The 23,408-nt window shown below is 42.8% G+C and overlaps 1 protein-coding gene across 1 annotated transcript in view; it reads left to right on the forward strand.

The window, feature by feature from the left end:
- Window positions 1-16,101, forward strand: part of LOC110526470 (ribosome quality control complex subunit TCF25) — a 32,762-nt gene extending 16,661 nt beyond the window's left edge. Inside the window, exons 12-18 of the mRNA XM_021607464.3 lie at window positions 9-168; window positions 323-410; window positions 3,377-3,535; window positions 4,858-4,948; window positions 5,617-5,696; window positions 10,960-11,035; window positions 14,850-16,101. Coding sequence (XP_021463139.2) covers window positions 9-168; window positions 323-410; window positions 3,377-3,535; window positions 4,858-4,948; window positions 5,617-5,696; window positions 10,960-11,035; window positions 14,850-15,017 — 822 coding nt within the window. The 3' untranslated portion in view covers window positions 15,018-16,101. The remainder of the gene's footprint in view (window positions 1-8; window positions 169-322; window positions 411-3,376; window positions 3,536-4,857; window positions 4,949-5,616; window positions 5,697-10,959; window positions 11,036-14,849) is intronic.
- Window positions 16,102-23,408: the final 7,307 nt, after the last annotated feature.

Consider the following 23,408-nt stretch of genomic DNA (forward strand, 5'->3'; position numbering starts at 1 on the left):
TTTCCCAGGTGCACAGAAACCTGTCCCAGTTGCCAAACTTTGCCTTCTCTGTGGCTCTGAGCCACTTCCACCTGAGTCAGGAGGATCAGACTGAGTCAGAGGAGAGGGAACGGCTCAAACACAAGGCTGACCTACTGCTGCAGGACGCTCTCATCATGTTCCCTGGAGGTTAAAGTCACACACACACATACACACATGCACAGGCCTGAGAGGGACAGCCGTCAGAATGTGTTCCACCATGTATGCTTATATAGAACACACACACACACACACACAGAAAAGAGACCTATGCCTGATATCTGTTTGTTTGTGTGTTTCCCAGTGTTGATGCCTCTGTTGGACCTGTGCACAGTGCAGCCAGACGCTGCTGTATCATCACATGACTTCTTTGGACCCAGAAGCCAGTTGGGGTAAAACATCTGCTTCAACCGAGGCATCATGTCTCCCTGTCTTTCATGTCTTTCCTATATCAAATCAAAGTTTATTTGTCACGTGCGCCGAATACAACAGATGTAGACCTTATAATGAAATGCTTACTTACTTACAGGCCCTCACCAACCGTGCAATTGTTAAGTAAAAAAGACGTATTAGGTGAGCAATAGATAAGTAAAACAATTTTCAAAAACATCAGTAAAAAGACAGTGAAAAATAACAGTAGCGAGGCTATATACAGTAGCGAGGCTATATACAGTAGCGAGGCTATATACAGTAGCGAGGCTATATACAGGCACTGGTTAGTCTGGCTAATTGAGGTAGTATGTACATGCAGGTATGGTTAAAGTGACTATGCATATATGATAAACAGAGAGGAGCAGCAGCGTAAAAGAGGGGTTGGGGGGGCACAATGCAAATAGTCCGGGTAGCCATTTGATTACCTGTTCAGGAGTTTTATGGCTTGGGGGTAAAAGCTGTTTAGAAGCCTTTTGGTCCTAGACTTGGCACTCCGGTACCACCTGCCATGCGGTAGTAGAGAGAACAGTCTATGACTGGGGTGGGTGGGGTCTTTGACAATTTTTAGGGCCTTCCTCTGACACCGCCTGGTGTTGAGGTCTTGGATGGCAGGAAGCTTGGCCCCAGTGATGTACTGGGCCGTACATACTACCATCTGTAGTGCCTTGCGGTCGGAGGCCGAGCAGTTGCCGTACCAGGCATTGATGCAACCAGTCAGGATGCTCTGACTGTTGCAGCTGTAGAACCTTTTGAGTATCTGAGGACCCATGCCAAATCTTTTTAGTTTCCTGAGGGGGAACAGGCTTTGTCATGCCCTCTTCACGACTGTCTTGGTGTGTTTGGACCATTCTAGTTTGTTGGTGATGTGGACACCAAGGAACTTGAAGCTCTCAACCTGCTCCACTACAGCCCCGTCGATGAGAATGGGGGCATGCTCGGTCCTCCTTTTCCTGTAGTCCACAATCATCTCCTTAGTCTTGGTTATGTTGAGGGATAGGTTGTTATTCTGGCACCACCCGGCCAGGTCTCTGAGTTACTACCTATAGGCTGTCTAGTCATTGTCGGTGATCAGGCCTACCACTGTGTCGTCTGAACTTAATGATGGTGTTATAGTCGTGCCTGGCCATGCAGTCGTGGGTGAACAGGGAGTACAGGAGGGGACTGAGCACACACCCCTGAGGGGCTTCAGTGTTGAGGATCAGCATGGCAGATGTGTTGCTACCTACTCTCACCCCTTGGGGGCGGCCTGTCAGGAAGTCCAGGATCCAGTTGCAGAGGGAGGTGTTTAGTCCCAGGATCCTTAGCTTAGTGATGAGCTTTGAGGGTACTGTGGTGTTGAGTGCTGTAGTCAATGAATAGCATTCTCTCGTAGGTATCCCTTTTGTCCAGGTGGGAAAGGGCAGTGTGGAGTGCAATAGAGATTGCATCATCTGTGGATCTGTTTTGGCAGTACGCAAATTGGAGTAGGTCTAGGGTTTCTAGGATAATGGTGTTGATGTGAGCCATTACCAGCCTTTCAAAGCACTTCATTGCTATGGACGTGAGTCCTACGAGTCTGTAGTCATTTAGGCAGGTTGCCTTAGTGTTCTTGGGCACAGGGACTATGGTGGTCTGCTTAAAACATGTTGGCATTACAGACTCATTACAGAAAATGTCAGTGAAGACACCTGCCAGTTGGTCAGCACATGCCCGTAGCACACATCCTGCTAATTTGTCTGGCCCCGCAGCCTTGTGGATGTTGACCTGTTTAAAGGTCTTACTCACGTCGGCTACAGAAAGCGTGATCACACAGTCGTCCGGAACAGCTGATGCTCTCATGAATGCCTCAGTGTTGCTTCCCTCGAAGCGAGCATAGAAGTGATTCAGCTTGTCTGGTAGGCTCGTGTCACTGGGCAGTTCGCGTCTGTGCTTCCCTTTGTAGTCTGTAATAGTTTGCATGCCCTGCCACATAAGACAAGCGTCAGAGCCGGTGTAGTATGATTCAATCTTAGCCCTGTATTAGTGCTTTGCCTGTTTGATGGTTCGTCTGAAGGGCATAGCAGGATTTCTTATAAGCTTCCGGTTTAGAGTCCTGCACCTTGAAAGCGGCAGCTCTACCCTTTAGCTCAGTGCGAATTTTGCCTGTAATCCATGGCTTCTGGTTGGGGTATGTACGTACAGTCACTGTGGGGACGACGTCCTGGATGCAATTGGAATAATATCCTGCTAACTGAATATCCATGTCATCATTCAGCCACGATTCCGTGAAACATAAGATGTTATAGTTTTGTCCCATTGGTAAGGTATTCGTGGTCGTACCTAATTTATTGTCCAATGATTGTACGTTGACGAGTAATATTGACGGTAACGGCAGCTTTCACACTCGCCTTCTGCGGATCCTTACAAAGCACCCCGCCCTGTGTCCTCTGTACCTGCGTCTCTTTCTCTTGCCCATAACGGGGATGTTGTCCTTGTCGGGTGTTAGCATAGTAGTAAATCCTGTGCTTCCCGCTTGTTGAAGAAAAATCTTTGTCTAATCCGAGGTGAGTGATCGCTGTCCTGATATCCAGAAGCTCTTTTCTGCCGTAAGATACGGTGGCAGAAACATTATGTACAAAATAAGTTACAAATAACGCAAAAAAAACACATAATAGCACAATTGGTTAGGCGCCCGTAAAACTGCTGCCATTTTACTATGTGCACCTCTTCTGTGTCAGTCAGCCTAATGGAATCATGTCTCCCTGTCTGTCATATCTTCCCTATATGCACCTCTTCTGTGTCAGTCAGCCTAATGGAATCATGTCTCCCTGTCTGTCATATCTTCCCTATATGCACCTCTTCTGTGTCAGTCAGCCTAATGGAATTTAATCATCATTTATTGTCATGAAATTGTATTAGAGTGACAAATTGAATTGTTCCTTTTTCCCATCTCTTTCCCTCTTTCTAGGCAGTCTCCTGCCCTGGCTGAACTGGTGTCTCTGTACGTGGGGCGGACGCACACCCTGTGGAGGGAGGGAGGGGTCCTGCTGTGGCTGGAGGAGTGTGTGAGGGAGGTGTTACGACGAGTCGACTCTAAAGACCCTCTGGTGGAGGACTGCCAAAACAAGTAAGAGCCCCTTAGACTCTAGACCACTGGCATTATTACCTTTCCAACCGGGCAAACTGTTCCTTGTTACCCCATTCGCCTCTATCCTCAAATTCGCACTGACTATTTCTGTTCAATAAGGAATATTCATTTATTCAGTGGAGCAATGTTCAGTGTGGATTCCAAGCTTGCTGCCTTAAAATTAAATACAAAAATAGATTGTTTTTCTACCGTTGTTCCACTTTACATTTCCAATGTGAAAGAAAAATTATAGAACATTTTCCAAATGAAGATGTCTGGATGTCTTCACACCCCAGGGTTAATACTTGGTGGAAGCACATTTGGCAGCCATTACAGCTGTAAAACATTTGGAATAAGAATCTACATACTTTGCACAAATGTTAGGGCAACATATATACATTTTTTTATTCATATTTTTTATTTCTCAAGCTCAGTCAATTTGATTGGAAGTCATTGATGGACAGCAATATTCAAACCTTGTCTCTGATTTTCAAGCAGATTTAAATTAGGACTGAGACTGGACCATTCAGGAACACTCAACACCTCTTGGCATTACAATTACGGCATTACAATTTGTGTAATTGTCCTGCTGAAATATAAAACTATACCAGGGTTATGTGTTCAGAAGACCGAGACAGGGTTTCCTCTAACTTTTCATCTGGGCTTTGCTCCTTTCATATTTATTTTGATCCTGACAAACTCCCGAGTCCCTGCAGGTGACAAGCATGAACATAACATGATGCTGCAAGCACATAACTTGAAAATACAGAGGATAAACCACATTGCATTCACTCCACATATCTGGCATGTATGGCATTGTGAAAAGAATGAAGCCTGTGTTAAACAGTCCACTTCATCCATTCTGTTTGCAACAAGGCCGTTCAGTAATACTGCAAGACAACACGGCAAAGAAATGTGCTTATTTGCCTCTATTACAAATGACAGGCTTGGGTCCAATACAATACAACACAACACAGAGTGAAACCCACTGTATTTGGGTTTTGTGGTTGCAGCATCATAGCCTGTGTGTCTCTTTTTTATGTTATTATTATTATTATATAGTTTTTGTACTGTTACCCCTTTTTTGTTATCCCGGCCGGCCAAACCCTCCCCTAACCTGGACGACGCTGGCCCAATTGTGCGCCGTCTCATGGGTCTCCCGGTCACGGCTGGCTGTGACACAGCCTGGCATCTAACCCGGGGCTGTAGTGACGCCTCAAGCACTGCAATGCAGTGCCTTAGACCGCTGCACCACTCAAGAGGCCCCGACCTATGTGTCTCTGACTTTGGTTTCCTCTCCTGTCTCCTCCACCCCCCCCTAGGAGGAAGCAGAGGTACCAGAGTGCCCCTCTGAACATCCATCGCCACGTCATCCTGTCTGAAATCAAAGAGGCCACCTCCACTCTACCGCTGGTGAGAGACTCAGGCAACAGCCACTCTACTATACCCTGGTCACCAGTTCTGTTTCTGATTTAGCCCAGTCATTCATTGTCATGTTGTTTGTTAAATCAGAAACGGATTTGGCAACCAGCTTTACTCTATTATTAAGTCTGTGTCTCATATAGCACCCTATCCCCTTATATTGCATGACTTTTGACCAGCCATAACCCTGGTCAATCGTAGCACACAGTATATAGGGGAATAGAGTGACTTATCTAATCATAGTATAATTTCCTTACTGCTTTATCACATGATCATGAATGGTTGTATTCATTCATGCTGTACAATGTATATCCTGTATGTTTATAACATGAAATGTCCCACAGAGTAAATGTGGTTTGCATGAGCGTAGCGTACACATACACAACCGCCACAGTACAGAGCATGCCAAATTATGCTGAGAATGTAGTTCTCTAGTTGAAAGAGGGAATTAACCACTGGCATACGGCTTCCTTATTGGTTGCATGAAGAACGCAATCCAATATAATGATTGGACATCCTCATCGAGAGGTCCTCATAACACAAACAAGATTAACGTTGATGTTTTGGATGCATGACAATTACATCAGTAACAGAGTTTTAGTGAGGATAGGCCTTCAATATGTTTACTGTAATGGTGAATTGTGTGTGTTCTCTCCCAGGAGGTGACCACTCAGTCGGTGATGGGGTTCGATCCTCTCCCCCCGCTGGACTCCGTGGTCTCATATACCCGGCCTGAGAGGTAACCCTCCAAACATGTCATAACTTGTGTCATTATACATATCTTGTGCAAGGTAAGGTATGTACCAGTGCAGGTTTTTATATAGTACACACAATACAATTGAAGTCGGAAGTTTACATACACTTAGATTGGAGTCATTAAAACTTGTTTTTCAAACACTCCACAAATTTCTTGTTAACAAACTATAGTTTTGGAAAGTCAGTTAGGACATCTACTTTGTGCATGAGACAAATACTTTTTCCAACAATTGTTTACAGACAGATTATTTCACTTATAATTCACTGTATCACAATTCCAATGGGTCAGAAGTTTACAATACACTAAGCTGACTGTGCCTTTAAACAGCTTGGAAAATTCCAGAAAATGATGTCATGGCTTTAGAAGCTTCTGATAGGCTAATTGACATAATATGGGTCAATTGGAGGTGTACCTGTGAATGTATTTCAAGGCCTACCTTCAAACTCAGTGCCTCTTTGCTTGACATCATGGGAAAATCAAAATAAATCAGCCAAGACCAGCCAAGGTCTCCTAGAGATGAACGTACTTTGGTCCGAAAAGTGCAAATCAAACCCAGAACAACAGCAAAGGGCCTTGGGAAGATGCTGGAGGAAACGGGTACAAAAGTATCTATATCCACAGTTAAACAAGTCCCATATCGACATAACCTGAAAGGCTGCTCAGCAAGAAAGAAGCTACTGCTTCAAAACCGCCATAAAGAATCCTGACTACGGTTTGCAACTGCACATGGGGTCAAGATCCTACTTATTGGAGAAATGTCCTCTGGTCTGATGAAACAAAAAATAGAACTGTTTGTCCATAATTACCATCGTTATGTTTGGAGGAAAAAGGGGGAGGCTTGCAAGCCGAAGAACACCATCCCAACCGTGAAGCACGGGGGTGGCAGCATCATGTTGTGGATGTGCTTTGCTGCAGGAGGGACTGGTGCACTTCACAAAATAGATGTCATCATGAGGCAGGAAAATTATGTGGATATATTGAAGCAACATCTCAATGTATCAATCAGGAAATTAAAGCTTGGTCGCAAATGGGTCTTCCAATTGGACAATGACCCCAAGCATACTTCCAAAGTTGTGGCAAAACGGCTTAAGGACAACAAAGTCAAGGTATTGGAGTGGACATCACAAAGCCCTGACCTCAATCCTATAGAAAATGTGTGGGCAGAACTGAAAAAGCGTGTGCGAGCAAGGAGGCCTACAAACCTGACTCAGTTATACTAGCTCTGTCAGGAGGAATGGGCCAAAATTCACCCAACTTATTGTGGGAAGCTTGTGGAAGGCTACCTGAAACGTTTGACTCAAATTAAACAATTTAAAGGCAATGCTACCAAATACTAATTGAGTGTATTTAAACTTCTGACCCACTGGTGATGAAATAAATAAAAGCTGAAATAAATAATTCTCTCTACTATTATTCTGACATTTCACATTCTTAAAATAAAGTGGTGATCCTAACTGACCTAAGACAGAGAATATTTAATGTCAGGAATTGTGAAAAGCTGAGTTTAAATATATTTGGCTACGGTGTATGTAAACTTCCGACTTCAACTGTATATACATACACCATATATACAGTACATTCGGAAAGTATTCAGACCCCTTTACTTTTTCCACATTTTGTTACGTTAGTCTTATTATGAAATGTATTAAATCTATTTTTTCCCTCATCAATCTACACACAATACCTCATGACAAAGCAAAAACTGTTGTTTTTTTTAAATTTTTGCAAATGTATTCAAAATATTAAACTAAAATAATCCATTTACATAGGTATTCAGAACCTTTACTTAGTACTTTGTTGAAGCACCTTTGGCAGTTATTACAGCTTCGAGTCTTCTTGGGTATGACGATACAAGCTTGGCACACCTGTATTTGGGGAGTTTCTCCCATTATTCTCTGCTCCTCTCAAGCTCTGTCAGGTTGGAAGTGGAGCGTTGCTGCAAAGCTATTTTCAGGTTTCTCCAGAGATTTTCGATCGGGTTCAAGTCCAGGCTCTGGCTGGGCCACTCAAGGACATTCAGAAAATTGCCCCGAAGCCACTCCAGTGTTGTCTTGCCATTGTCCTGTTGGAAGGTGAACCTTCGCCCCCAGTCAGAGGTCCCGAGCGCTCTGGAGCAGGTTTTCATTGAGTAGCTCTCTGTACTTTGCTCCTTTCATCTTTCCCTCGATCCTGACTAGTCTCCTAGTCCCTGCCGCTGAAAAACATCCCCACAGCATGATGCTACCACCACCATGCTCTGTCGTAGGGATGGTGCCAGGTTACCTCCAGACATGACACTTGGCATTCAGGCCAGAGAGTTCAATCTTGGTTTCATCAGACCAGAGAATCCTGTTTCTCATGGTCTGAGAGTCTTTAGGTGCCTTTTGGCAAACTCCAAGCGAGCTGTCATGTGCCTTTACTGAGGAGTGGCTTCTGTCTGGCCACTACCATAAAGGCCTGATTGGTGGAGTGCTGCAGAGATGGTTGTCCTTCTGGAAGGTTCTTCCATCTCCACAGAGGAATTCTGGAGCTCTGTCAGAGTGACCATCGAGTTCTTGGTCACCTCCCTAACCAAGGCCCTTCTCCTCCGATTGCTTAGTTTGGCCGGTCGGCTAGCTCCAGGAAGAGTCTTGGTGGTTCCAAACTTCTTCCATTTAAGAATTATGGAGGCCACTGTGTTCTTGGGGACCTTCAATGCTGCAGAAATGTTATGGTACCTTTCCTCAGATCTGTGCCTCGACACAATCCTGTTAGGGTTGTCCTCTCTAGGTGGCTCCTGAAACTGGATGTTGGCCAGCATGTCCCTCATGGCCACCATCAGACGATTTACTTCCTGGTTCAGCTCCCGACCCACGAGCTACTTCCAGGTCATCCTTTGGCATCGGCTCACCCTGCAGAGACAGTGACTAGAGAGTGAGCAGTAATTATAATCATCACTGTACATGACAATACGGAAGTGTGTGTGTGTGTATACAGTACCTTCGAAAAGTATTCAGATCCCTAGATATATTCCACATTTTGTTACGTTACAGCCTTATTCTAAAATGGAATAAATGTTTTTTCCCCTCATCAATCTATACACAATACCTCATAATTTTATTTATTTATTTATTTTACCTTTATTTAACCAGGCAAGTCAGTTAAGAACAAATTCTTATTTTCAATGACGGCCTGGGAACAGTGGGTTAACTGCCTGTTCAGGGGCAGAACGACAGATTTGTACCTTGTCAGCTCGGGGGTTTGAACTCGCAACCTTCCGGTTACTAGTCCAACGCTCTAACCACTAGGCTACCCTGCCGCCCCATAATGACAAAGCTATCTTTTAATTTTTTTTGTGTACAAAAAAGAATGAGAATGATGGAGGCCACTGTGTTCTTGGGGACCTTCAATGCTGCAGAAAATAGTTTTGTACCCTTCCCCAGATCTGTGCCTCGACACAATCCTGTCTCGGAGCTCTAAGGACAATTCCTTTGACATTAAGGCTTGGTTTTTGCACTGACGTACACTGTCAACTGTGGAATGTTACAGACAGGTGTTTGCCTTTCCAAATCATGTCCAATCAATTGAATTTACCACAGGTGGACTCCAATCAAGTTGTTGAAACATCTCTAGGTTGATCAATGGAAACAGGATGCACCTGAGCTCAATTTCAAGTCTCATTGCAAAGGGTCTGAATACTTGTGTAAAGAAGGTTTACATGTTTGTCTAAACCTGTTTTTGCTTTGTCATTATGTGGTATAGTATCTTGGTGGTTATCGATGAGGAAAACAATTAATTTCATAAATTTGTGGGAAAAGTCAAGGGGTCGGAATACTTTCCGAATGCACTGTAGCTAGTTATTGAATGTGGCTCCTTCAGATCACTAGGTTCTTCTCTATGTCTACTTGGATCAGCAATCCTGTTGGTGCCTCTGGACTGAAAACCAAGAGTGTTTTCCTAAGCAGAACCAATAAGGCTGGGTTTGTTTCAGTCTACCTAAGGCTGACTGGCCCACTGGCCACTGACTCCATTGAGGATCTCTAATGAAGGTATATTAGAGTACAGTGTAAGGGGATGGTGGTGATGCATTTGTAATGTTCAGGAGTGTGGACATTGGAAGGCACACGGTTATGTAGACCGGGGGAGATGAGTTAACCCTCTCTCTGTCTTTGCCAATGGTGGCAAACGCCATTGATGTAAGTTTGGCATAAAGAGTAGCCTTGATTTCACCAGCTTGCACCTCTCCTCTCGGTGGTCTATCCCTGACACACCCTTCCTTCTCTGCCTCCCTTCTTTCTCTCCCTCCCACCTATCCCTCTCTTCAATCTCTTTCTTCTCCCCTCTCGCTGTCATCCGTTTCTCTGAAATAGCATGTGGTTATAGGAGTGTTGTGGACTCCTGACTGAGGCCTCTTTCCTCCCATCTTGTGATAGCTGTTAACCAGCAGAGTCAGTGGTGGATGGTAGGGAGGCATCAAACCATCAGAGAGGTGATACGGTGATTGAAAAATTGACTCCTAGTCAAGAGAAAGTGTAGTATTTGTTTTAAGTGGGGAAGACCTCCTAATGTTCTGAGGGCTGTTGTGTGGAGCATACTGTACCCTGTCCTGATGATCTCTGGTGAGAACTACTTAGAATGACAGCCCACCCATGTCTGAGGACAGCCCTACTATTTCTTCCTGATGGTTGCTTTTTCCATACAAGCTTTACAAACATGGCCACTGAGAAGTGTTTTGATTGATAAAGAACTGGGGGTGTATAAGTAGTTGAAGTAATGACTTTTATTAACATAAAAGAAGAGCATTCTTTGGGTTCAGAAAAACTATTGGACCTATTTATAATGATCTACAGTGAGGTCCAAAAGTACTTGGAAAGTGACACCATTTTTGGAATGGTTAATAATACATTATTTATAATGTATTTCTGTTGGGCACACAATCTGAAACACAACCAAAACTAACTGCAAATGCATTCAACCATTTTGTAGTATTACAAGCTTGTTGCAGTCGTTGCGTGTTATGAATATGGGGCCAAATATGACATTTTTGACTACTTTAATACACATATAAGTACATTTGCCCAATACTTTTGGTTCTCTAAAATGCGTGGTCTATGTACACAGTCCAAAGTGCAGGAGTACAGAGCAAAAACAACACAACATGGACCTCACTGTATATGATGGTTGATATAATTTATGGTCATGGGAGAATCCCAGCAGAAGAGTGTGAGAAACATATTGCATGCTTGTGTTATCTTGTTAACGTTCTCACTTGTCTCTGTCTTTGCAGGCAGAGTGTGGGAGCCTCCAATGAGAGCACCCTGTCACTGTTCTTCCGCTCTCTGCTGCCAAACTTCAACCTGCAGGTAAGTGAGTGAGCTAGGCCAAGGGGGAGCTACAGTAGACAAGGGGTATGCAACCATGGTCCTCGGGAGCTGCAGTGTCAGGCAGATGGCTTGGGTTCTTTTGTTCAAGTTCGTGCCTGATTATTTAGATCTGGAAAACTCTGATTCCAATCAGTGACATTAATGGATATGGATTTGACAAAGAAGTAGCAGAGGAAGAGGACATCAGCAGACACTGTGGTCCCTGAGGACAGAGCTGCATGCCCCCAAGCGTGGCAAATCTAAAAAAAAGGTCCCCTGCTTTATAGAACATCATGACTGCTTGTTCTTTGACCCCAATATCCCATCTTCCGTTAATGACCTCATAGAAACCCACTAATGTGTGTGTGTGTGTGTCTGTGTTTTTTAACATGGGGCAGGGACCTTGAATAAGATGGTATGGGAAACACAGCCTTATAATGATAATATAGCTAGCATCTCCACCGTGCCTTTCCCAATGGGAGACCAATAGGGAACATCAGCTGTTGAGGCATATGACCTCCCTCACACTGAAGAGTGTAAAAAGAGATTAGAAAGATCACAGGATCCTTCAATTGGCACGTTGCTGCAGCAGACAATGAAAACATTCATAAAGTGTACCGAGAGTCAGAGAACCTGGTCTGCCTCCTCCTCAGAGCTCCCAGATTCCTCACGTACGCTAGCCCAGTTTGTTGCAAGGCCATGGTCAGCGGGATGAGACATCATCATAATCATCTCTAAACTTTTTTGTTTACATTTCTGGGAGTGCTGAGCTAATGGAGACATCCTGGGCTACTGTTAGATCATAGGGTTCTGACAGGATGGAAGGGAACATTGATTAGCTGGAGTTTGGGTAGCTATTCCCTAACACTCTGGAGGTTTCTGAATGGATTAACCATACAACTCATTTCATGCCTATTTGTGCTGTGGCCAAGCCTGAAAAAGTGCTTCTAAGTAGCTTCCTACTCCATTAGATCTACTGCAGCTTATCCACATTAAGTCTACTGTATCGTAACTTTGCCACAGAACAACGGGTTTCTCTGTTGGAACTAACCAATATGGCCCATGAAGAACATGCTCTTGTCTTGAAATAGTGTTTGCTGGTGCGTTTTGGACAGGTCCGAACGATGTTGACTCATTGATAATGTTATGTAGTGTCTGACTCTGACCTCTATCTGATTTCTGATGACACAATCTGATCACAATCTACAACCGACACTTCGTGACGAGACATCGGAGGCCGAACAAAGTTTGGCTCTATCATTTGATACAACACAGATCGTGGAGACAGGATGACGAGGCAAACTTGGCTTTTGGTACAAGAACTCTTGATTGACTCTGTGTTTTGTATGGTCAAGCTTGATTTGAAACAGTTTACTGCTATGGATTGACTAACATAGCCTCTCTTTGATGCACTGTTTTTAATGGTGCGTTACTTGAGTCCTGTTGAAGCAGAACAGAAAACTGTTGTATTTCAAGAGAGTCTTGATTCCTCTCTGACTCAGTGTTGTCCATGGCAACCAACGAGAGGGCATGTACTGTCCGCCCCATTGCCCCCTGCTTCTCAGGCAGAGTGTAGAGGAGGTAAAGAGTGGGCAGTGTCACACAGGGTGAAATACACAAGAGACAGATGGTGACAAACACCCCTGGAGAGGAGAGGATAAGCACTCAGCAGCCTGGCACCAGCAACCAGAGGATAGCCTATATTTACACACCACATTGTCTCTCGTCATGTTGACCTGCTTCAGAACATTCATTTGTCTATAAAAAAAAAGATCCACCTGATCAATGGACAGTATACATGTGTGGGAGTGATTTTTTACATTTGATAAGGTGTCCTACACTGACTGGCAGTGTGTTGCCGTGTAACCTTGTGCAGTGGGATGCAACGTGATATGAAGGAAGCAAACACTGTGTCCCATTTTACCCACTCCAATGCCCATGCTAGTTCGGTGTGTGACTATCCATGCTAGTGATTAGAGGACATGTGGCTAATTGTAAAGATAATCACTAATGTGGACCATCAACCTGGGCGCTCCAGTGTCCTCAGGTCCTCCTGTGCCACAACTGGCCATGTAAGTTCCAGAAACACCCACTGACCAACCCACTGACCAAAGCACACATGCCCAGCTTTTTAACCAATGCCCAGCGTTTTTATGCAGCTAGTTTTAAAGCATCTTGAGACTTATCTGATTAGGAAGAGGAAGAGATGCAATTAGGATAAGAATGAGACTGTTTAGGAGGAAGACATGCCGTCTGCTTGCAGTTGTTTTTTGCACTAGAATAGCTACAGTGTTATCCAACAGGTCTGAAATCACAATTTAGGTGTGGAAAATGAAGTCAGCCCATGATCACAGAGAACCTGCGTGTTGGAAAGGAAATGAATCTAATAAATGGATGTTCTGTGTGAAAATCCTGAAACACTTAGACACAAAACATTGACATACTGTATGTCACCAAGGCTCGTACAAAGGTCCTGTTTGTCTCTTAAAATGAATTTGAAACATTTGGAACCTGAGAGAGACAGGAGAGAATAATGTGGTGTTCTTTAGAAATGGCATTGTGCTTTTCCTGGTGAATTTAAGCAGCACATACAGTGTATTCGGGAAGTATTCAGACCCCTTGACTTTTTCCACATTTTGTTACATTACAGCCTTATTCTAAAATTTATTAAATACATTTTCTACACACAATATCAAATAATAAAAAATAAATTGTTGTTCCAAATTTATAAAAAAATAAGAACAAATACCTAATTTACATAAGTATTCAGACCCTTTGCTATGAGATTTGAAATTGATCTCAGGTGCATCGTGTTTCCATTGATCATCCTTTTTTATTTATTTTTATTTTTTTACCCTTTTTTTCTCCCCAATTTCGTGGTATCCATTTGGTAGTTATAGTCTTGTCTCGTCGCTGCAACTCCCGTACGGACTCGGGAGAGGCGAAGGTCGAGAGCCGTGCATCCTCTGAAACGCAACCCAACCAAGCCGCACTGCTTCTTGACACAATGCCCACTTAACACTGAACCCAGCCGCATCAATGTGTCGGAGGAAACAACATACACCTAGCGACCTTGTCAGCGTGCATTGCGCCCTGCCCGCCACAGGAGTTGCTAGTGCTTGATGGGACAAGGACATCCCTGCCCGGCCAAACCCTCCCCTAACCCGGGCGATGCTGGGCCAATTGTGCGCTGCCCCATGGGTCTCCCGGTCGCGGCCGGCTGCAACAGAGCCTGAACTCGAACTCAGAATCTCTAGTAGCCTTAGACCACTGCACCACTCGGGAGGCCCCTCCATTGATCATCCTTGAGATGTTTCAACAACTTGATTGGAGTCCACCTGTGGTAAATTCAATTGATTGGACATGATTTGGAAAGGCACACACCTGTCTGTAACATCCCACAGTTGACAGTGTATGTCAGTGCAAAAACCAAGCCATGAGGTTGAAAGAATTGTCTGTAGAGCTCCGAGACAGGATTGTGTCGAGGCACAGATCTGGGGAAGGGTACCAAAACATTTCTGCCGCATTGAAGGTTCCCAAGAACACAGTGGCCTCCATCATTCTCATTCTTTTTTGTACACAAAAAAATATAACTTTTTTTGCTTTGTTATTTTGAGGAATTGTGTATAGATTGATGAGGGTGAAAAACCATTTATACCATTTTAGAATAAGGCTGTAACGTAACAAAATGTGGAATATATCTAGGGATCTGAATACTTTTCGAAGGTACTGTATACACACACACACACTTCCGTATTGTCATGTACAGTGATGATTATAATTACTGCTCACTCTCTAGTCACTGTCTCTGCAGGGTGAGCCGATGCCACAGGATGACCTGGAAGTAGCTCAGGCGGGTCGGGAGCTGAACCAGGAAGTAAATCGTCTGATGGTGGCCATGAGGGACATGCTGGCCAACATCCAGTTTCAGGAGCCACCTAGAGAGGACAACCCTGACAGAGACGAGGGGGAGTGGGACTGAGATGAGGAGGATACAGAGAGAGGTGGAGTGAGACTTGAGGGAGGGGTACATAGAGATGGGAATGGATAGAAGAAAGTAAAAGGTTGATTAAGATGAATGGAGATGGAGTACAGCAGGGTGGTAGGAGGATGAAGAGTGAGTGAGGGAATAGATTCAGTGAGAGTAGCAATGACAGATGTACTGTAACCTTAAAGAAAGAAATGGCAGGTCATCAATATGACCCAAACATCAAACCAACTCTCCCTTTCTGATAAAGGCGCAGTAGTATCACCTCTTCCTCATGTCATAGTCAGTCAGTCCATCAACCCTCTCTCCTTCCTCATGTTGTCCCATTCTCTTTCCTCAGGACAGTTGTTCTTAATGATCTAGAAGATCAGGAGGCTGCGTTCATCAAGAAATAAACCCGTTCAGTTGTTCTTTAAATCTTTTTTAAAGTAACATTGCTTATCAAAAAAATGTATATTGTCTTTCATCAGAAGGATAATTATGCCCTACTGCTACAGTATATTTGAAGTGGAATCATTTATGATTGAATAAATCCCTATGGTGTTGTCTTAGCAACCCAACGTCGTACACGCATTGACAGTCTACTGCCATATGGGTTGATGAGAGTCAGGTTAAAGGCTAATGAGTGTCTGATAAAAGTCAGAATTATACAGTAAGTCACCTTATAAGTGGAACAAATGGACTTAACTTCTTATTCCATTTTTAATATTGGCCATAACAACTTTCATTTTGAACTTCGACTCCCAATTAACCCTGTTCATTATTGCTAAGACAACAGCATTTTAAATTCTATCTGATTTTGAGGATTAAATTCAAACTGATCAGGATATTTTTCTGTTGTGATTCTCTATAAAGAGGTATTTTGACCTTACCTGAAATCAATTCTAGGCTGTTTCTTAACTAGGGCCCGAAGTTGGTCCCAATGAGGTCACGTTGGCAGGAAAAACTCCTGTCCCAAGTCATCTGTTAATATCAGGAAGGGATTGCATCCAACCCACTACTGTAAATACTCTGCTTAGAAATCATTTATTACACAAGCTAATGTAAAGACAATAAACTTGCTGTGCATATGGTTCAATATTTTCTTGAGTAAAAATACATTATATTTCATAATTAATCTTTTTCCAGGGGTTCATTCTGTGTCTTAGCCTCCCAAGCCGCCTGATCATGAGTGTTCGCGGCACGGTGAGTGGTAATAAGTCTAGAAATTACAAGGCTATTTGTGTCTACCTTCCCAAAATATCTGTCCTTACACTTCTCTTGAAGTCTTTGATGCTGAGAAGATTAACTGGTAAGTGTTATCTGATATACAGTCAGTCAGTTGTTGCTAATGCATCTGCCACTACTCAATCTGAGGACACTGCTTCTCAGGTTCCCGTTACAATAGAGCAGTGTTACCCAAACTTGGTCCTCGGCACCCCAAGGGGTGCACGTTGTGGTTTTTGCTCTAACACTACACAGCTGATTCAAATGATCAAAGCCTGATGATTAGTTGATTATTTGAATCAGCTGTGTAGTGCTAGGGGGGGAAACTAAATGGACACTCCTTGGGGTCTCGAGGACCGAGTTTGGGAAGCCCTGCAATAGAGAGTCTTACGTATGTTCTATTGGAGCTTGTTCCAATATCAGTTTACTAGGGAAATTACTGAGTCTATCCCTCTAATCCCTAGTGTCCTTTTTATGACCCTGGAATGACCAGAATATTTATTAGTCATATTTTGCCAGCCTGCATTCATGAGCACTCTTTCTCTCTGTCTGGTCTCATATGGGTGTCAAAAGTTGTTTTGATCTTCTTGTTGGTGACCGTAGCTAACCTGTTTCTAACGGAATATCTGTCCATCGAAGCTTTATGATATTCAGCATTAACTTCATTAGTTGAAACGTGGTGTGTTGTATTCAGTCATTTCTCATGAATTCAAGATGCCATGTGTCCTCTTTAGCTGGCTTCGCTCCCCATTTTGGGGGGAATATTCTATATTATTTTCAACCAAACGTTCTGTCTCCCAGTGGTGGAAAAAGTACTCTGTTTCATACTTGAGTTAAAGTAAAGATACCTTCATAGAAAATGACTCAAGTAAAAGTGAAAGTCACAGAGTAAAATACTACTAGAGTAAAAGTTAAAGTATTTTGTTTTAAATAAACTTAAGTATCAAAAGTAAATGGAATTGCTCAAAAGTACTCAAGTATCAAAAGTAAAAGTATAAACCAATTCAAGTTCCTTATTTTAAGCAAACCAGACGGCACAATTGGCACCAAAAAAAAATGTTTTATTGACGGACAGCCAGGGGCACACTGATCTGGCGGACTCACTAAACAAATGCTTTGTTTGTAAATTATGTCAGAGGTAGTAGGGATGATCAGGGATGTTCTCTTGATAAGTGTGTGAATTGGACCATTTTCCTGTCAAAATGTAACGAGTACTTTTGGGTGTCAGGGAAAATGTAAGGAGTAAAAAGTACATTATTTTCTTAGGAATGTAGTGGAGTAAAAGTGGGATGGTCTCTTCCTTTTGCCAGATAGTCTTTCAAGGACAATAACTTGGACTCTTTTAAACCCCCGGACAACACTTCACTTATCAAATGACTTGGCAGAATCAGCGACACACAACCAAAAGATGGAGGAAATAAAACATCAAAAGTAATATGGAACAGTGGTGGAAAAAGTACCCAATTGTCATACTTGAGGAAAAGTAAAGATATCTTAATAGAAAATGACTCAAGTGAAAGTCACCCAGTATAAAGCATTTCACATTCCTTATATTAAGAAACCAGACAGGAGCATTTTCTTGTTTTATTTATTTATTTAATGCTAGTATTTTTACTTAAATACTTTACACCACTGCCTTCTCCATAGCAATGGTGTAAAATACTTAAGTAAAAATACTTAAAGTACTACTTTAGTAGTTTTATGGGGTATCTGTACTTTTAAAAGTTGTATAAAATATAAATAGTAAAGTACCGATATCCCAAAAAAACAACTTAAGTAATACTTAAATATGTTTTACTTAAGTACTTTTTACACCCAAAAGTATTCCTTACATTTTGAATGCTTAGCAGGACAGGAAAAGGATCTAATTCACACACTTATCAAGACAACATCCCTGGTCATCCCTACTGCCTCTGATCTGGCGGACTCACTAAACACATGCTTTTTTTAAAATGGTGCCGTCTGGTTTGCTTAATATAAGCAGTGTGAAATGATTTATACTTTTACTTTTGATACTTAAGTATATTTAAAACCAAATACTTTTGACTTTTAGTAAAGTAGGATTTTACTGGGTGACTTTTGCTTTTACTTTGAGTCATTTTCTATTAAGATATCTTTACTTTTCCTCAAGTATGACAATTGGGTACTTTTTCCACCACTGTTCCATATTACTTTTGATGATTTATTTCCTCCATCTTTTGGTTGTGTCGCTGATTCTTCCAAGTAATTTGATAAGTGAGATGTTTCCTGGGGATTTAAGAGTCCAAGTTATTGTCCTTGAAAGACCATCTGGCAAAAGGAAGAGACCATCCCATGATACTCATTTGCATAATTGCCTAGTTTTCATTCCCTTGAAATAGTCCAGAAATATGCTGTTTCCTATCAGAGGATGTATAAATGAAAGCAGAGTCAAAGGGTACACCGCCGCTCACACACACACTCAAAAACCATACTCGCTTAAAAGACACCCACATCAACAACACACATACATCCACTCTGTACTGTTTTGAATAGAACCACATGGTGTAATGCTGTGGGTGCAGTTGGTAGACTGCTGTTCAAACGAGGGCCTTGTTCCAGAGTTTACCTGGAGCTACTGCAGTGCCTGGGTCACGAGGGGTGTTCATGTGAGGTCTACCCTCTTCCCTGCTAAGACATGTCCCCACAAGCAAATGGTCGGTAGTGTTCACTGTGATATGAAGTACATTCCCAGCTCTATGTGAGCCTCAGGGTCAGAGGAGGATGGGACTATTAGAGACATATCTATAATTTGTAAAATCTCCCTCTGGGGCAAGACAAAGGTTCTTAACATTCAAAATTAACTGAAGTCCTACATCACAGTACATCGATAAATCTAGAGAAATCTATAACGTGGGTAAATCTTTCTCTATTGGATTAGAGAAACTACTGAACATTCAGAACTGTAAATAACTAAATCCAGGAAAATCGATAAATTCAGTACATCTTGATCAGTTTCTTCTTGTAACATTCTCCATATTGCTTTCTTCTATCAACTGTGGGTAGAAAAGTTTAAATGATGTATACATATTTTCCATTTCACCTACAGTTATGTAGACAGGTGTTAATTAGCATGTTTTACTAATGGTTTATTATAAGCATGGTTGGAATTGTGGGGAATGCTCTAGAAAGTTTCCAAAGTGAAATCATTTTGTCATGTAAAACTGTGTGTGGGGGGGTTACGTAGAAGATTTTACAATGGTGAGTTCCCAGACTTCTTCCATCTCCACCCCCTGACTGTAAGTGTTTATCATTTTAAAGTTAAAGCTGGTACAGTTTTGCCTGCTGGGATGTACTACTACATGGTTAGTTCAAGGCCACTGTAAAATAACTAGATTTGGTTATGAGACGTTGTTCTAAGAAACACCCTGCGAAACAGCAGGAGCATTGATCAGCATTTGTAATAGACCTTTAACGGTGTACTGAGGTTGAACTGGGATTAACGTACACTACCAGTCAAAAGTTTTAGAACACCTACTCATTCAAGGGTTTTTCTTTATTTTTACTATTTTCTTCAAATAGCCACCCTTTGCCTTGATGACAGCTTTGCACACGCTTGGCATTCTCTCTGTGCTGTGCTCACTTGAACAGAAAGGTGGCACGGCTGTCCTTCGTGGGCAAATTTTGTCATCAAAATCGGGGAACTTGTCATACAACTGGGAATTTGGGGGGAAAAAGGTTGAATCATGATGACGTCCGTGATCTTCAGGTCGGAGCTCGTGAAAGGAGCCCGAGTTCCCCTACTCGTTGGGAACTCGTTTAAAGCGTATTTTCCCAGTTTGAGCTCATTTTTTTCAGAGTTCACAGTTGTCTTGAACTCACTGAAGTCTGAGATTTTCCAAGTTTCCAGTTTTGAGCGCGGCTGAAGTCATTCTGGATTGACAGCATGGCCAATGTTGAATGTTTATCCTTTTACGCTTGGAAAAGAGACCCTTGAATGCAGACTTGGACAACGCACCCACTCCACTGAGTAGTAGGCTAGTGATTGCTTTGCAATGCTTGCAGTTAACCACAAAAAATGTATCGTCGTTATTTCTCTTCCTACAACAAGGATTGAAAAGGATTTGCCAGATTGTCGACATGATTCATGATGATGACGGCTATCTTGCTAGCTAAGATTTTGAAAGTATGATGTTGAAATGATCAGTCCAATCAAAGCTACTGTAGATATAATGTGATTTGACTCTTTTATCTGTGACTAATGACCTTGAGCTTTCTTGGGGCTTGAATTTTCAAGTGTCCCCATGAGTGACAGAACACTGAGCCAATCACAGCGCAACTAGAGAACATTACCAACCCCTACGCTCCGTATTTTCTGCTGGCTGCCCCACCACAGAAAGCATTGAGCTAGGCTGAAACACCTGCATTTTGGAGCTGCCTTCCTCAAGAAAGCAAACAAGAGTTGTTTGAATGTGGCTTTGTTAAGTCCAACTTTTTTTTGTGTGTACATTGTTACATCGTATTAATGCCAAAATAATATTCAAAACACGTGGGGCTAAACAAGTGGGGCTCTGCCACATCACTTATCATCTGTCCTATTGGGTCCCCCCTACCCCATCCAACCCCTTTTGTCTCTCTCTTGGACAGACAGAGTGACAGTCCAGACACACATATGGGAGTTGGATGCCTCTTTTGCAGAGTGTGTGTGATAGGCCCAGATGTTGAGTCAGGTCTGAAGTTGTAGTTCCAGGTAGGATTGGTGCTCCTCAGCTAGAGGCTGATACAGATCTGTGTCTGGCTCTGAGTGAATGGAGGATACTCCTTATCTCCCACTGACTATGGACAGTCTGGCTGCTTACAGTTGACACTGCTGCTCTCCACAGGTGAGAGAACGCTGCCTTTTGCACACACTGCAGTTTGTGTGTGTTATATCTCCCATGAAATCGCTAGAGGAAGAGGCTGGTTATGCAAGCACTGAGAAGGATTGTTTCAAAGGCTGGAGCCATAACACTTGGCACTTTGTTCAGAACTCTTTATGTGGTTTTAGGCATATTTTATGAACATTGTCAATATATGATATATTTCATGTTATGGTTTAGGTTTGGTTTAAAGTGATGTTGCTTCACGAGTCAGAACTCTGTCCTGAATGGATCACTGTGTGTTGTTATTGGGGGGTTGGGATGAGGTTCAACACACGAACTCAATTTGTCCATGTGTAGGCAGGCTACTGTAGCCCACGTGCTCCCTGAAGGCCAGCTTCTTGCGTCATCATTAACCTGAGGCTCCGCTTGTAGTGTGGCGAAGGGTTTCTGAAGTTGGAAAACGCTTTCTTGATTGCTCTACAACACGGTATAAAAACATTTACTCAAATAGTGATTGTAAGGAAGAAGGAAAAAAACTTCCGATTCAATGCAGCGGAGAAAAGAGCCCGCCCTTCTGTCATAATTGGCTCCGTACACAGGACAGGTAGTCCCCCACACACATACACACACAAAACCTGTCAAAATGCCTAATGGCTCTTCTGCAACTAGGTCACTACAAAAACCCTCGTGCGTAATGAACCAACCCATTCAATCGGGTTTGTCTATCCAAATCCCCTCCCATTTGTTTTGGGTAATAGCGCGCGTTACCGTTGATGTGGCAGAGAACAAACATCTTGTTTGCGAGCCTTTACAACATTTATTCTTAAAACGTTATTGTAATTACACATGTATTTCGCAATTATATCAAAGAAGAAAAAAACTGCAACAGTTTAAGACATAATCATGAATGCATTTGCAATTGCGCACTGTGCATAAAGTTCCCATCCAAATACAGATAAAGGCCAGGGGAATGAGCGCAGCGTGTAATTTTTTTAATTAACTGATTATTGTTGCAATTAAGAATCCCTTTCCTAATATTGAGTTGCACCCCCTTTTGCCATCAGAACAGCCTCAATTCATAGGGGCATGGCCTTTTCAAGGTGTCGAAAGCGTTCCACAGGGATACTGGCCCATGTTGACTTCAATGCTTATTCGCACAGTTGTGTCAAGTTAGCTGGGTGTCCTTTGGGTGGTGGACCATTCTTGATACACACGGGAAACTGCTGAGCGTGAAAAACCCAGCAGCGTTGCAGTTCTAGACAGACTCAACCCGGTGCGCCTGGCACCGTCTTGCCCATTCACCCTCTGAATGGCACACATACACAATCCATGTCTCTTGTCTCAAGGCTTAAAAATCCTTCATTAACCTGTCTCCTCCCCTTCATCTACATTGATTGAAAAGGATTTAACAGGTGACATCAATAAGGGATCATAGCTTTCACCTGGTAAGTCTATGTCATGGAAAGAGCACGTGTTCCTAATGTTTTGTACACGCAGTGTATACCATGACCACCACATCCTAGATAAGATAAAGGCTAAAGGCCTAAAACACAGGGCTGAGGCAGATGCATGTGTAGTAATAGCCCTTCCATAGTGTCTGGAGTGTCCCATGGGTGTACCTAATGTTTTTTACAGTGTATTTGATGCAAGTAAAGTATGCGTTGTCTAAATCAATTGACCACATCCACATCAGTTGTGCACAGTGCGCGGTAAATACTATTTTAGTGCTGGGGGACATGTTCTCAATTACGTCTTTGAATTACTTAATTATGCTCAGGAGATTAGTAAGTACATCCATACTACACACTCTCCATCCATTTTATTCCCTAATCTTGTTAAATATTTCCATGCGGGATCACGCGTTCATTAGAGTTTGTGTCAGTCTGAGAATCATGCGGTTGGCTTTCTCTATGAGAAAGGAGGAGTTAGAGAGGCGGTGGACCCTTTTAAGAACACAGTCACTTTGTGCGCCTGAGAGCTCAGTAGGATAGGCCTCAGTTCACACATTAGGATTACTTGGGAGTCTACTTGGACGTCCAAATGGTAGAGGATTTTCTCTCATGCGATCCAGCACCAAGTAGCTGTATTCAGACTCAGACTAGGATTCTCATCACTTGGAAGTACCATATATGGGCTATGTGCAACATACAGTTGGATAAACCTTTGAATCTAAACAGTTACTTGGGAAAGAGACGAATTCACATGGATGATTCTCCACTGTGAGCATCTGGGCTCTTCACTCTGTGTTAAAGTTCGCTCTGGAGACCTCAGTTTGTGGGAAAATATCACTCCAATTTCAGGGTTGCGACATAAACGTGACCTAAACTACTTTCACCTCACACTCTGTGCTCTTTTTTTC

Source organism: Oncorhynchus mykiss, chromosome 6 (genome assembly GCF_057628025.1).
Source record: "Oncorhynchus mykiss isolate SJ-2025 chromosome 6, ASM5762802v1, whole genome shotgun sequence".
In the NCBI taxonomy this organism is placed as follows: domain Eukaryota; kingdom Metazoa; phylum Chordata; class Actinopteri; order Salmoniformes; family Salmonidae; genus Oncorhynchus; species Oncorhynchus mykiss.